The 13,425-nt window shown below is 52.9% G+C and overlaps 1 protein-coding gene across 23 annotated transcripts in view; it reads right to left on the reverse strand.

The window, feature by feature from the left end:
* Window positions 1-13,425, reverse strand: part of TNS1 (tensin 1) — a 266,797-nt gene that overhangs the window by 46,203 nt on the left and 207,169 nt on the right. For all 23 annotated transcript variants that reach the window (NM_001434864.1, NM_001434866.1, NM_001434863.1 and 20 more), the window contains one exon: window positions 3,680-5,266. In NM_001434864.1, coding sequence (NP_001421793.1) covers window positions 3,680-5,266 — 1,587 coding nt within the window. The remainder of the gene's footprint in view (window positions 1-3,679; window positions 5,267-13,425) is intronic.

A 13,425-nucleotide genomic window follows, 5' to 3' on the forward strand; every position in this document is an offset into this window, starting at 1 on the left:
CAACATAAGTAACACTGAGATCTTCATCTTACACCAAACTGCTCCTCCTCCTAACTTCTGGCTTGTTAACGGAACAAACATTCTGTTTCTATTTATGGAGCCTCAGAATTATCTTTGATATCTCCCTCCTCTTCACTTACTACACCCAATCAACTTGTAGATGTGTTGGTTCTCATCCCACTACAGCATCCCTGCCCTCAGCTCTTCTTTTTCATTTCCATGGCCAGCACCCTAATTCAGTCCCCATCACCTAGGTTAGCCAATAAGCTCCTAGCATCTCCCAGCTTAAAGTCTCTCCCCTTTTGTATCCTTCCTCCCCAGACCCACCAGATACATCTTCCTAAACTACAGCTCTGACCATGGCATCCTTTCCTAAAACACAGTAATGGCTTCCTTCACTTCCACTAGCTAAGATTCAAGCTTCTCTGTCTGACATTTAAAACCAACCAGACGCAAGCCCCAGGCTCCTTTCTTGACTCTCTACTACACAGCCTATCTGCTTTCAATCCACTCCATTCCTCAAATACATCCTATGACTTCCTAGCTTCATTATGAGCCTTCCTTTTCCAATAATCTCATGCATTTCAAACTCCTATCTTCCAAGGCTCTGTTTAAAATATATACTCAACACAGAGCCTCCCCAGTCTCTCTACCTGATAGTGATCTTTCTTTTTTCTTCAGTCCCACAGAACTTTTCTTCATATTTCTCTTATTGCAAATAACTTCATTTTAAAGGTCTAGTTCTTTTTCCCCTTACTAAACTCTAGACTCCTTAAGGATAAGATCCACATTTGATTTCCAACATGCATTGAAACCTCTACCTTTAGAGACACCTGAGATCAGTGCAGGCACAGAATCGGGATCATATGAAAACTGATTGGACTCAACAACTCTGACTCTTATTTCTTTTTCGTGTCTTATTGCACTGGCTAGGATAGCCAATACAATGTTAAATGATAGCCGTGATAACAATCATCTTTATTTTATCCCTGGTGTAATGGGAATGCTTCTAATGTTTCACAAGAAAGTGTGATATGTGCTTCAGGCTCCTGGTATCTACTGTTTATCAAGTTAAGAAAACTACTCTGACATTCTCTGAGAGCTAAGCTGAAATAAGACATAAGTAGTAGTTGGATCACAGTGGCATGAATTGAAGTACAGAGGACAGCCAAGGAGTAACAGGCAGACCTGAGGGTGAACGGCCAGAAGAAACTAGATCATATTCATGACCATATAGAGGTTCTGCTCGGATCTGAGCTTCCTAGGTTACTCATGTGGAAGCTTATACTCCAGCTCCTTGCAGAAGAATACAGAATGAGAAGAAAGAGGTAGTGCTGAAAGTCTATCCTTTGGCTCCAAGACTGTTTTACAAATTAATCCTGCTGGTGCATCTTTATCTACAACAAGCACTGCAGATATCCTGAAGGGCTACTGAAGAAGTTGTGCAAGCAAGATCTGCTGACATAAGAAATACTGGTCATGAGAGGGCATGGACCAAAGAGACCTTCTGAAGCCCTAGGGACCAAATGTAACTGTCCCTTCTATACATCTTAGCCCTTCTCCTGATGGAGTCACTCAGAGTTGGTGGAGATGACAGTAGGGTTGGGGGACACAGATACTGTGCCAGTAATATCCCTCCTTCCCTATGACTTCTTGGCAGCCAAAAGCTGAGCAGCTACAGGATATGGAGGCTGAGAGGCAAGACCTCAGAAACTTGTAGGAGAGAAAAGGCTGAGCGGAGAGCCACTGTAAGATGGACATCCTTCTGGGACCACTAAAGTATGGCTTCCTCTTGAGCTACACGGAAGGGTTCTGGGAGGGGGAGGAAACTCATCCTACTCACTTTAGATACTTCATACTTCTCTTCTTCTCTTATTATAAATAACTTCATTTTAAAGTTCTAGTTCTTTTTTCCCCTTACTAAACTCTAGACTCTTTAAGGATAAGATCCACATCTGATTTCCAAAACCCATTGAAATTTGTACCTCTAGAGACACCTAAGACCAGTCCAGTCACAGAATCAGGGTAAATTTCTTTGGATACTGCCCATCATTAGATTGGTGTGTCACTATTCCTCAGGCCACCACCCCAACTCTGTAAAACATTGAGAGAGCCCATTCCTTTCCCTTCAACAAAACCAGGAATAAAATGGTTTCTACTGACAAGCCAAGTATTCCTTATCTTAGTGGCCCGGATGTGGACAAAAATAGAAGATGGCGGTCCCTTGGGGACCACCCCAAGGAGCATTTTGCCCCTCAGGTTATAGAGCTACTCATCTTATCCTTTGACCCTTGGGTAAAGCTGATGATGTGTTGCTAGACCAGATCTCCAGGGAAGGTGAAGCCCTTAACTGCCAATTTCCATAGTGTGAATACTGCCATTATGACCAATTTCAAGTTACCCATAGTTGAACGGGGGGCTGTGTTCTGCTCCGAAGTATAGAAGCAGGGCATCCATGTTCCCCACACCAGATCCTGGACTCAGCCCAAAAGCCAACTGGCCTGGCCCCAGCTCCCTCCCTAAACCAACTGTCCATCCCCAAGAAGGGCGTCTCCCTCCTTGCAGCTGGCATGGTGACTCAGCTTCCCCTAAATTTAGGAAAAGGGACAGAAGGCAGACTCAGCTGCCCAGGCTCGTCTTCTGACCTCCTACCACCCTGTCATCTGAGGGGCTTGGCCCAAGGTCCCCCTCACCCCAGGCTCTGGTCCACCCCCGCCTGGGCTTCACCCCTACGATAAAGCTGGCTCATAGGATTTCCGACCCAGTTTAGCTATCCCCCTGGAATGGTTATAGGCTTCGGACAAAGTGAAGGTAGGTCCTTCCTGTTCCTTGCAACATGGCCTGGACACTCTGCCATTTCTTGCCTTTATCTCCCCAGTAAACCTGTCTGGTTGCCCCACTCTGTCTCCTCTCTCCAGAAAGATAAGTCCATTCTCTGGTAGAGAAGGTTGATCAGTGTCTCAGGAGTTTTCAATCTAATGAGAGATCTGTTTCTCAGTGCCTGCTTCCCATACAGAGCTGGTCCTAAAGCAAGGACTAGCAGGATAGCTGAACAAGAAGGGGGATCTTGGCCTCCCTGGAGACATAAATATCCTGAGAGGACCCACTAGGGTTAAACACTCAGATACAGTCCAAGGGCTTTGGGGCACCCTTTCAGACATTGTTATGCCTCTGGGAGGGCCAAAAAAGGAACTGGAGTCCACAGAGGCCTCCCTTCAACCTTCTCCACTACAGGCAGCTACAGAGAGCATCTCATCTCTGCCTAGAAAAATCTGTACTCAGTCCGAGAGTCACCACCTCCAGGAAGCTTTCCCTGATTGTCCTAAGTGGTAAGCCTTCCTTTCCCAGGCTCTGGGGCTTTGGTCCCCATCTCTGTTGTAGCACACACTGCACTCTGTTAGAATAATCTGTCTGTGTACCTCTTTCCTCACTAGATTGAAAACTCCTGAGACACTGATCTTTGAACCACAAGGCCTGGCTTGGAGTCTAACAGGCACAGAATGCAGGAAGGGATGGGTGGCACGTAGGTTCCTAAAAGCCTCTTCCCCAGGCCAAAATGGCACTCACTGAGGCATGATGGCTGTGCCTCCCCCTAGCAAAGCCAACCAAGACCAAAGAGGGAAAGTGTAGAGGGAATAAAGAGGGGACATCCAGCACTCACAGCCCCTGAGACTCTTACCTGCCACCCGGTGGGCCACCAGCCCTTCCAAGTTCAATGGTTCCTCCTCTGGAGTTCGGGATGGGTCTGAAGTCACCTCCTTTGGTGGAAGCTGAGGCTGAGTGGTGAGGCCAGGGAGAGAGGCTGGGGGCTGCTGAGGCCCCACAGAGCTCTGGGTGGTTGGAAGGAAGGAAGACGAGGAGGAGGTGGCCGGGCTCTTTGGATGGTAACTCTGGTTGGGCCCAGTTGGACATGGCTGATAATCATAAGGTGAGTAAGGCCTGCCAGTGGGAACAGACTCCAGGGGGGCCCGGGGGGCTGGCTCAGGGGTTCCCAAGGAATGCCCACTGGGGATGTAGCCAGATCTGGACTGGGTCAGTGGGTGGGACTGGCAAGAGGAGCCAGAGAAGGGCTGGGAAGAGAGCGGAGAAGCCCCTGGCCAGGCCCCAGGCACGCTCTGGGACTTGTGTAGGGGGGCGCCCGCCGTGGCTGGTTCCAAATCGAGCATCAGCATATTGAGGGCTTCGATGGACTGCTCGATCTCCTGCTGGGAGGCTGCGCGAGGGAACTCAGGGAGGCCAGACATGGGGGGCTCTGCTAGTGGCTGGGGGCTGGGCCTGCTGAGCCCAAGGCTCTCCAAGTGGACTCTTTCCTGTTGGCGAGGAGGTGGGCGAGGCTGCTGCTGCTGCTGCTGCTGTTGCTGCTGCTGCTGCCAGGAATTCAGACCCCTCTGCACAGCCTCCCGGCTGCTCCCACCACGGGCTGGAGCTGGGGGCAGCTGGGGCTCCGTTTCAGGAAAGGATTGAGAGCGAAACATACCGTTGGGGTCATGGCCATAGTGGGAGGTGGTCGCTGACTGTGGCCAGGCTGGGTGGGGTCCCTCCCGCTGGTAGCCAGCTAAACCCTCCTGTGTGGAGTAGGAGGGTCTCATGGGGGCTGTGTGGCCAGCCTGGGCAGAGACTGCCCGGCTGGCAGACTCATAGGGGTAGCCCCCACCGTTGACCATAGGTTCCATGGGGTAGGGCTTGTCCAGACCGTTGGTCAGCGGGGAGAGGGCCTCCGGGTAGCCACCCTCACTTGTGTTGGTGACTCCATCCAGGGAGGACAGGGTGCCCATGCTGCCCACGCTATGCCCATCCTGGTTGGGCAGCTCATCATCCAGGATGTCTGTCTCCCGCTCGGACGCTAAGGCCCCACCGTTGACGTGAACCTGGGCCGGGACGATGTGGCGGCCAGAGGAAGGGGCAGCAGGGCCTCCCACTGGGCGGGACCGGAGATGCTGAGGGTGGTACATGGCGCCTTGCTTCTCCCGCTCCAAGCCAAAGCCACTGAGCAGGCGGTCCAGCTCACGCTTCTCCTCGGGACTCAGGGCAGCAGGGGCACTGGCAGGGCCGGGGGCAGGCTCATCGGTCTTGTCTGTCTTGGTGGAGGCTGTGGAGTTGCCCGAGTCACTGCTCACGGAGAGGGTGTGCTCCACGTGATTGGGGGTGGCTGACAGCACGGGCCGCGTGGCGTTGACAGCCCCAGTGCTGCCGTGCAAGGAGTCCTTCTTCTTCACCTTGGCATACAGGCTCCCGTCCAGGGGTCCCTGGGTATGGCCCACAACCTCTACAAGAGAGGGACCAGAGGAGAGACAGAGAGCAGACATCAGTGGGAGGTGGGACATCCTCCATTCTCCCAAGGAAAGCATCTGAGAGCTTCCCTTCCCTGGACCCCCAAAGGGAATTTGCTGAGAGCAGAACATACCACTGGGGTCATGGCCATAGTGGGAGGTGGTCGCTGACTGCGGCCAGGCTGGGTTGGGTCCCTCCCACCGGTAGCCGCTAAACCCTCCTGTGCGGAGTAGGAGGGTCACATGAGGGCTGTGTGGCCAGCCTGGGCAGGCACCGCCAGCCAGGCTGGCAGACTCGTAGGGGTAGCCCCCACCATGTACCACCTTCAGCATCTCCAAAGGGAATCCTCTCAACCCCCAGAGATAGAGCCAAAGTGGCAGAAAGGACAAACGGACCCCTTCCCAAGGCTTCTGAGCAGAGCCTCCCCAGCACCCAGGGCCAGGGCCAGGCAGTGGAGCCCCAGATTGGTCAGGAGACCTGGGGTCAAGATGCCCCAGTTCAAAGCCTGGCTCTGGCATTGCACTCACTTCCCAAAGACCCGCAGGGGCTGGGCCAGGCTGGAGCTCAGTAAAGCCAGCAGGACTGGTGTTAGAAGAGAACAGTTTCCCTCTGAATGCCAGGGCCCATGGGGGTTCTGGAAAGGAGCTTCAGGGGCCAGGAGTAGAGGGAACAGCTTAGGGATGGAGAACACAAAGGCAGAGGTCTTCTTCAGGGAGAGGTGACCCCTATGTCATTTTGTCCGCAGATACTCTGGGGGCCCCATGAGCAATACTTTCTCTGAAAGGAAAAAGTGAGCGCTGGGTGGCGGGAGGCCAAAGGGCTGACTCAGGAGCGAAGAACTTCCCCGCCCAGAGGAACTCAGTGATTTCACACCCTGTACAGTTAGCAGCCCAGCTTCCAGCCTTCAGACACACACACACACACACACACACACCCCTCCCCTTCCCCCACTCCAAGGCAGGCCCTCAACTGGCAAGAAAAGAAAGCCCCCTCCCAAACACTGCAGAGACTCCAGCCCAGACACCAACAGTCACACGCAGAAAACCAGACACAAAGACATCCAGAGACACACATTCCCACCAGAAATCACCCAAATCAAACCCCCAGACACAGGCACTCGTGGAGTGCACCAGACAGGCACCCTCAGTCAGAAAGAGCGAGTGTGGATACAAACACACAAATGCTAATATTATCAGCTAACATGCAGGGAACGCCTTGCTCCATTTACACATACATTATTTCTAATCCTGTGAATTGGGGCTGTTATGCTTATTTTAAAGATGGAGAAACTGACACTCGGAAAGGTGAAACCACGTGTTTGCAGAAACATAGTACCCGGCAGGGCTTCTCAGGTGGTGCTAGTAGTAAAGAGCCCACCTGGCAGCGCAGGAGGCGTAAGAGATGCAGGTTCGATCCCTGGGTTGGGAAGATCCCCTGGAGGAGGGCATGGCAACCCACTCCAGTATTCTTACCTGGAGAATCCCCGTGGACAGAGGAGCCTGGTGGCTACAGTCCATGGGGGTGCAAAGAGTCCAACACAACTGAACAATTAAGCATGCATGCATGCAGTACCTGGTAAAGCTGGGATTTTAAGTCAGAACTAATTTAAAATTTAAAATAAAAGTAAATTAAAAGTAAATCAGAACTTTGAAGACCACATAACTTATTATTCTACACTGTTATACCTCACACACACACACACACACACAAACACACCCTTAGGAAAAAACACACAAAAAAGCAGCAAAACCCCAAAATAAGTACTTAAATTTAAAGCCACAAACATTTAAGAAAATACAAGCTCCTACCATGCCCAAGGACTAGCCCTCAGGCCAGAAGTGGCAACCTCTAAAAATAAACACTCATACAGAAGCCCACGGCCAAAAACAAGTGATCAGACGACCACAAAACAGGAACATCCTGATCAACATACACACACACAAACCACAGGCCAACCAAATGACGTCACCCAAGCACCAGCACTGAGATGCTCGAGGAGGCCCATCGTGCACACACACCCCTGGGGGCTGGAGGCGCTGCCCGTTCACGTAACTCTCCAGAAGCGTCTCTCTGCCCCCAGTTCTCCCTGGGGCTTTGGGACCTCAGCCAGCAGCAGGCCCCAAGTGACACTGGGCCAGAGTGCTGCCACAGCCGAAGGTTTACGGGGATGGCACTGGTCTGAACTAACATGGGGTTTCGGCAGAGAAAGGTCCGATTCTCCGACAGCCTGCCCTTAGTGCTACTGAGACGCAGCTGTGCACACGTTGCCTCTCCCGACTCGCCTGGCATCATCCCTGTTGTTGTTGTTTAGTCGCTAAGTCGTGTCCGACTCTTTGCAACCTCGTGGACTGCAGCCTGCCAGGCTCCTCTGTCCAGGCGATTCTCTAGGCAAGAACACTGGAGCAGGTTGCCAGTTCCTCCTCCAGAGGCTCTTCCTGACCCAGGGAATGAACTTGTGTCTCCTGCATTGGCAGGCAGGTTCTTTACTGCTGAGCCACCTGGGAAGCCCTGGATCATCCCTAACCCGGCCGAAATGCAGTTGAGAGGCTGCCCCTCGTGCCCTGTCCTTCCAAAGAACCGGGCTCCGTGCTACACTCACAAAACAGAGACTCGGCTGGCTGTTTCCAGAGGACAAAAGTATTACAGACAGAAGGTTCTCATCCACTCAGATCTTGGTGGAGAAGGGTTGGGGGCAGGGGAGGGGAAGGTTCGCACAAGGATGGGCCCCTCACACCACTTACTGGGAATCTGAAGAGCTGTCCTTCCTTCTCACCTGGAAAGGAAAGCTGCTGGCCCCTTCCTGAGCCCTGGCCCCACTCTGCAGCCCACACTGTGAGATGACAGAGTATTCCTCCTGGACTAGAGATCTCTTCCATCCCCCGAACCCCCTAATTCCCCAGGTCCATATGTACACAGTCCAGGAAGGGGGGAGAGGAGTTAAAGGTGAAGTGTCCCACGGCCTCCCAATTACACTCAGAAGGCAACGAGACCCCTTGGGTGCAAACCAGTGCAGGCCTGAGGCTTTTTCCTTCCAGGAAAAAGCACACCCAGTCCAGGATGTCCCTAGGCTCCACCAAAGAAGAGTTTTTGGCAAGACAGATAAGAAAGCATCTCCCAAGACAGAAAGGGAGAATTCACACTGATCACCACTGCCCGATATCTTGGCCCATTTGGGCCAACCCCACTCTCCACCGACTTTGAAAATGCCAATATTAAACTTCTTCTGTCATGTCATCTACCCCAGTGTGGGCTACTGTTTGCAAGAACAACAACAGGATAACTGCCAGGCCACTGGGGCTTAGTAAGAAAATCGAAGAAGTAGAAGCTGTTTAATTGAATCCTATTTGCTAAGCACAAATGGAAATGTCTATTTCTGTCCTCAAAGAAGGGGCTGGCTGCTCCTGACGCCCAGGGCTGGCAGCACGCTCCAGGCTGTTCTACACTTTCAATGGGTCATCTTCCTTTTCAAATTAAGAGAGGACACCTGGGCCCAACCCAGGTCTGTCAGCCCCAGGAGGGTTCAACTGAAACCCTAGTGCACCACCAGCACAACCCACGAGGCACAAACACGTGCTGCTCCCATCAGAGATGAAGGGAAGTGCCCCGTCCCCCTGCCACAACACACTCACCACCCCCTTCGCCCCATCGACCACGGCCACATTAAGAGCTATTTACCAGGACCACAAGGAGCCGGAACATGTCGGTTTCAATCTATTAAGGCAGGAAGGGCAAAAGAGAGAGGCGGCCAGAGCAAAGGGGAGGACTGAAATAGTGGGGGAGGAGGACAGGGAACTGGAGTGGTGAGGGAAGCTGGCTTCAAGGCTCTCAAGCTAGGGAGCCACCAGATGCATCTTCAAGTCCCAGCAGCTGTCATGGGCGTGGCCAACTCAGGTAAAAGCATCTCAGAGGAGAGGGAGTTGGACCCGCAGTGGGAGGGGACAGGGGATACAGATGGGCCCATGGGTGTTGAGATGGGTGACAATGGAGCAGAAGGGGGAAATACAAGGTATGGGCAGCCCAGAGAGGGGAGATCTCCCAGGTCCCCAGCCCAGACCAGACTGGACTTCCTGCCCACTTCTCTAGGGAAGTGAAGTCCACAGTCCCTTCCAGGCCCTGCTTGTTTTGTCTGACCACACCTCGCTCTTCCCAGCAGCTGCTCCAAGCCCTGGGCTCCACCCTCAATGCTGAGCTCGGCTGCACCAAGGGGCCCCTATTCCACGGCAGCCGTAATTCAGATGTGCGTGTCATGCTTCTGGAAAGCTCTGAGGAAAATCCCCAGCTGATCTGGACGTGGACTACTCCCTACTCCCCAGGCTCCCTCCAGTGAACGGCGGGAGTTCGAGCGGGGCTGGATGCACAGAACAGGCCAGTCCCCTGGAAAGGAAAGATGCGTCCATCTGTTGTGTTTCAAAAGGAACAAAAGAAATCAACACAGGATGCTAAGGTGATAAGAGTTTGGACAGTTGTCTGATTTTCACGTTCATAAGAATCTCCTCCGAGGATTGTTAAAAAAAAAAAACAAAAAACAACGTAGATTCCAGGGCCTTATCTCCAAAGATTTTTACTCATAGATCTAGGGCAGGACCAAGAATCAGCATTAAAACTAGCTCCCAGCAGCTTCTGGGTCACCTCTTGAGTAACCTTGACCCAGGTGGCCAGCGTTTTGAGCCCTGAGGTTAAGGACCTTCGCTTCTCTCACTAATGTCAAGTGGGGAGAGCTCATTTGTTTAGATGTCGGCACAGACAGGCCAACCAGGAAAAACAAAGGGTACCAGCCTAGTGGACTGCAGGAAAGTGATTCAGCGAGGACAGATCCCCTCCATGTCCCACAGCAAGCCTGCTGTGCACCATGAGTGATTTATTAAGGTCTTTAGGACAGGGCCCTTCGTGATAAGAAGTCCTTTGGGTCCACATCCAGCAGAAGAACAATTCATTAAAAGACATTACCCAGAGCAGTGATGACCAACCAACGTGGAGGAAAATCAATGCGCTGCCAACAGGAAGGGGCACGGTGCCCACCCCAGACACAGGTGGTTTAGAGGCAGGCGGGGGCCCCAGCAAGCCGAGAGGACTCAGCACTTTAAACGTGGGAATGAGGCATCAAAAACCATGTGTGTCAGGGAGGTAGGTGAGCTCTGACAAACACTGAGGCTTGGCCAGGAGGTAGCCAGGGGAGCAAGTTCTGGGCATGTTAACCCTTTAGCTACAACCTCTTCCCCAGCTACAGGAGAAGGTGGGTCGGGACTAGGGCTGGGGCTATTGAGAAGCGGCACGTGAATGCCAGAAGAAGGGTACCAGGGAGGCCAGAGGGATGTGATTCTGTAGAAAAAGCAGAGGAAAAGCAGCCCCTCCCTCCTCACCCCTGCACCAAAAACACCCACCACCCAGAAGGAAGACCCCCATCTTAATAGCTAACTCAGCCAACTCAACCACTTAAACCATGCGGAGCCTGGCCTCCCAGCCCATCAGGTGAAGACTCAGAGGCTTACTGATAGGTTTGCAGAGTGACAAGATTCAGGAACTGAGCACCTTGAGCTGGGCCTGAAACCTCCAGGCACACTAACCTCTCTTGTCTCCGTTTTACACCCCTCATCACCCACAAAGTAAGGCCCAATCCCCCCGCCTCCTCACACATGCAGACCTTTTATCATCTGGCCCCTGCCTGCCTTTTGAAGCCTCATCTTCACTGTCCTCGATACTCCAACCACGCCCCACGGTACTCTTACTATTTATATGTTCTTTCCCACCTTGCGCCTCGAACATGCTGTTCGCTCTCCTAAAAGTCCCTTCCCTATCCTGCTCCCACAACTGTCAACCTCCCTGGCAAACCTCTTCTTCCTCCTGGAGGCTCAGTTTGAACCTCTCTGGGAAGCCTCCCTCGGCCTTCCCCCTTTCCTACAGTCCTCCAGACCCAGATAAACTTTTTAAATTCCCATTGCCCTGTTCCCATGACTGTAACACTGGTCACACCAGATGGTCAATATTATTGCCCATGCTTGTTTTCCCCACTAAACTCCTTGAGGAAGGCCTTTGCCTCTTTCCCTCCATCCTCCGGTACCTAGTTCCCAGACAGTACGATTCATAACGTGGTGTATGTGAAGAAGGCACACAATTCAATGCACAACTCACATAGCTATACAGGATGGCCCTACAGAATGCAGGGTCTGGTACACGTTAGAGGTTCCATCAGTGCTTCTTGCAGGACATTCATGCTCAGACACTCAGTCCTGTCTGTCACTTTGCGACCCCATGGACTATAGCCCACCAGGCTCCTCTGTCCATGGAATTCTCCAGGCAAGAATACTGGAGTGGGTAGCCATTCACTCCTCCAAGGGATCTTTCTGACCCAGGGATTGAACCTGGGTCCCCTGCATTGCAGGCAGATTCTTTACCATCTGAGCAACCAATGCATGACATTAAAGTTTTATATACCCCTGTAAGCCACTGAGATGCTCTTCTTCCACTGCTAGCCAGAGAAGTAGAAAATTATGGATTCAAGGTGGACCCCAAGCTTCCCTGAACGGGAAGAGACACGTTGCCGCAAAAATATCATGAGAAGGGTGTTCTACAGAACTGGTAGCATAGGCTGCGCCCATGGAGGTCCCTGCAAATTGGCTGAGCCAGAGCCCACCCCACAGAATCCCTCACTGGACTCCTCAGTCACACTCCAGCCCTGTCCAGTGGACATTCACTTTCTTAATCAAGATCCCCTGGGGGTATCTGATGAATTACCCCCCAAAAAACACACAAATACAAACTCTGCACATCATTTCAGGGGGTGATGGACACCCCAGAGTCCATACACGCTTCTTAAATTAAGACATATGCCTATGACAGTTAGGGTGCTGCTTCTGGGGGTCCACCCCCAGCATCTGGACTTCTGTGGGGAACACCGGGCTCCATTCAGGAGAAAAGGGAGGACATGCAAAAAAGGCAAACCTTCTAGCGGCAGGAGCTGGAGAAGGAGCCCAGCCCAGAGCAACACGCCAAGCTGCAGCCGCCCCAGGGCAGATGTGAGAGTGAGGAAGGGCCGGCGATGGAGAGGGCTGTGGGAAACCTCAGCTCCATGGCTCAAGTGTGGCCTCCTGCGGCCCTTCTGTGACAGCGCTGGCCTCCACCCATGCTGACCACTCCCCCTCCCCACCCCACCCCACCCTGACACACACACAACCCCTCAGAGCCAGCCAGGGCCTGAGGTCACCCTTTGTTCAAAACAGCTCGCAGAGAGTTCTGGAACTTTCCTACATGGGAATGGGCTTCCTCAGGGGATCTGAAGAGCTTCAGAATTAGGGGCTGAAGAGAAGACCCGAGTCTCTGAAGGGGAACCATAGAAAGGAGGCACGGCCTCTGAGAGACAAAGAGGGCAGGCGACAGGTGCAGCCTGAGGGACGTAGGTTCACCCTGGGAAGAGTCCACGGGGGCCACAGGGACAAGCACTGAGGGCAGGGACAGATGAGTCCAGGAAGCCAGACAGACACCTGTCTTTCTTCTCGCTTAGCAGCACTCACAGGGAACCTACTGCACTTTCCGAGAGTGGAGAGAAGAGAACGAGCTTCTTCCCAGGGTTTCTGTCACTTTTCTCACATGTGGCTCTGTTCCCTGCACAAGGGGCCTCACCAAGGTCCCCCCAAACCCGCCTCTGTGGACCCAGGGCGGATCCACAACTGGCCGCCACCCCCCAATCTGCTGAGGTAGGAAAGAACGAGGAAGGCGCTAAGCCCCGCGTCCAAACGCAGTCCCATCCGAATCTCAGAAGACGGAGAAAGCCAGCATTCAAGCAGAAACAGAAACTAGAGCCCCCTCCCACCCGAGGCTACTGCCCCACGGCTCTCAGCCGGCGCTCAGAGGCAGCAGAACGGAGGTCTGAGAGGGATCAAGAAAGTCGGCTGAGCCAAAAGAGCGTTTTAAAAGCCAGGAGATCTGGAGAGCTGAAGGGCCTCAAAGGCTCAGTTAATCCATTGCCCAGCCCCCCTCATTTGTTCCACAGGCTCTGGGAAACCCCCAAGGTCACCCAGAGCAGAGGGCATACAGACTTGCCTGCCTGCCTGCCTCCAAATTGAGTGCTCTTCCCCCTGATGGCGCTTCAAGGTGAAGATGGCCGGAGGAGCCTGGGGGGGGCGGGGGGTACTCTACAGCTGTGACTGCGGCCTAAGA

This window comes from Bos taurus, chromosome 2 (assembly GCF_002263795.3).
Source record: "Bos taurus isolate L1 Dominette 01449 registration number 42190680 breed Hereford chromosome 2, ARS-UCD2.0, whole genome shotgun sequence".
NCBI classification, from domain to species: domain Eukaryota; kingdom Metazoa; phylum Chordata; class Mammalia; order Artiodactyla; family Bovidae; genus Bos; species Bos taurus.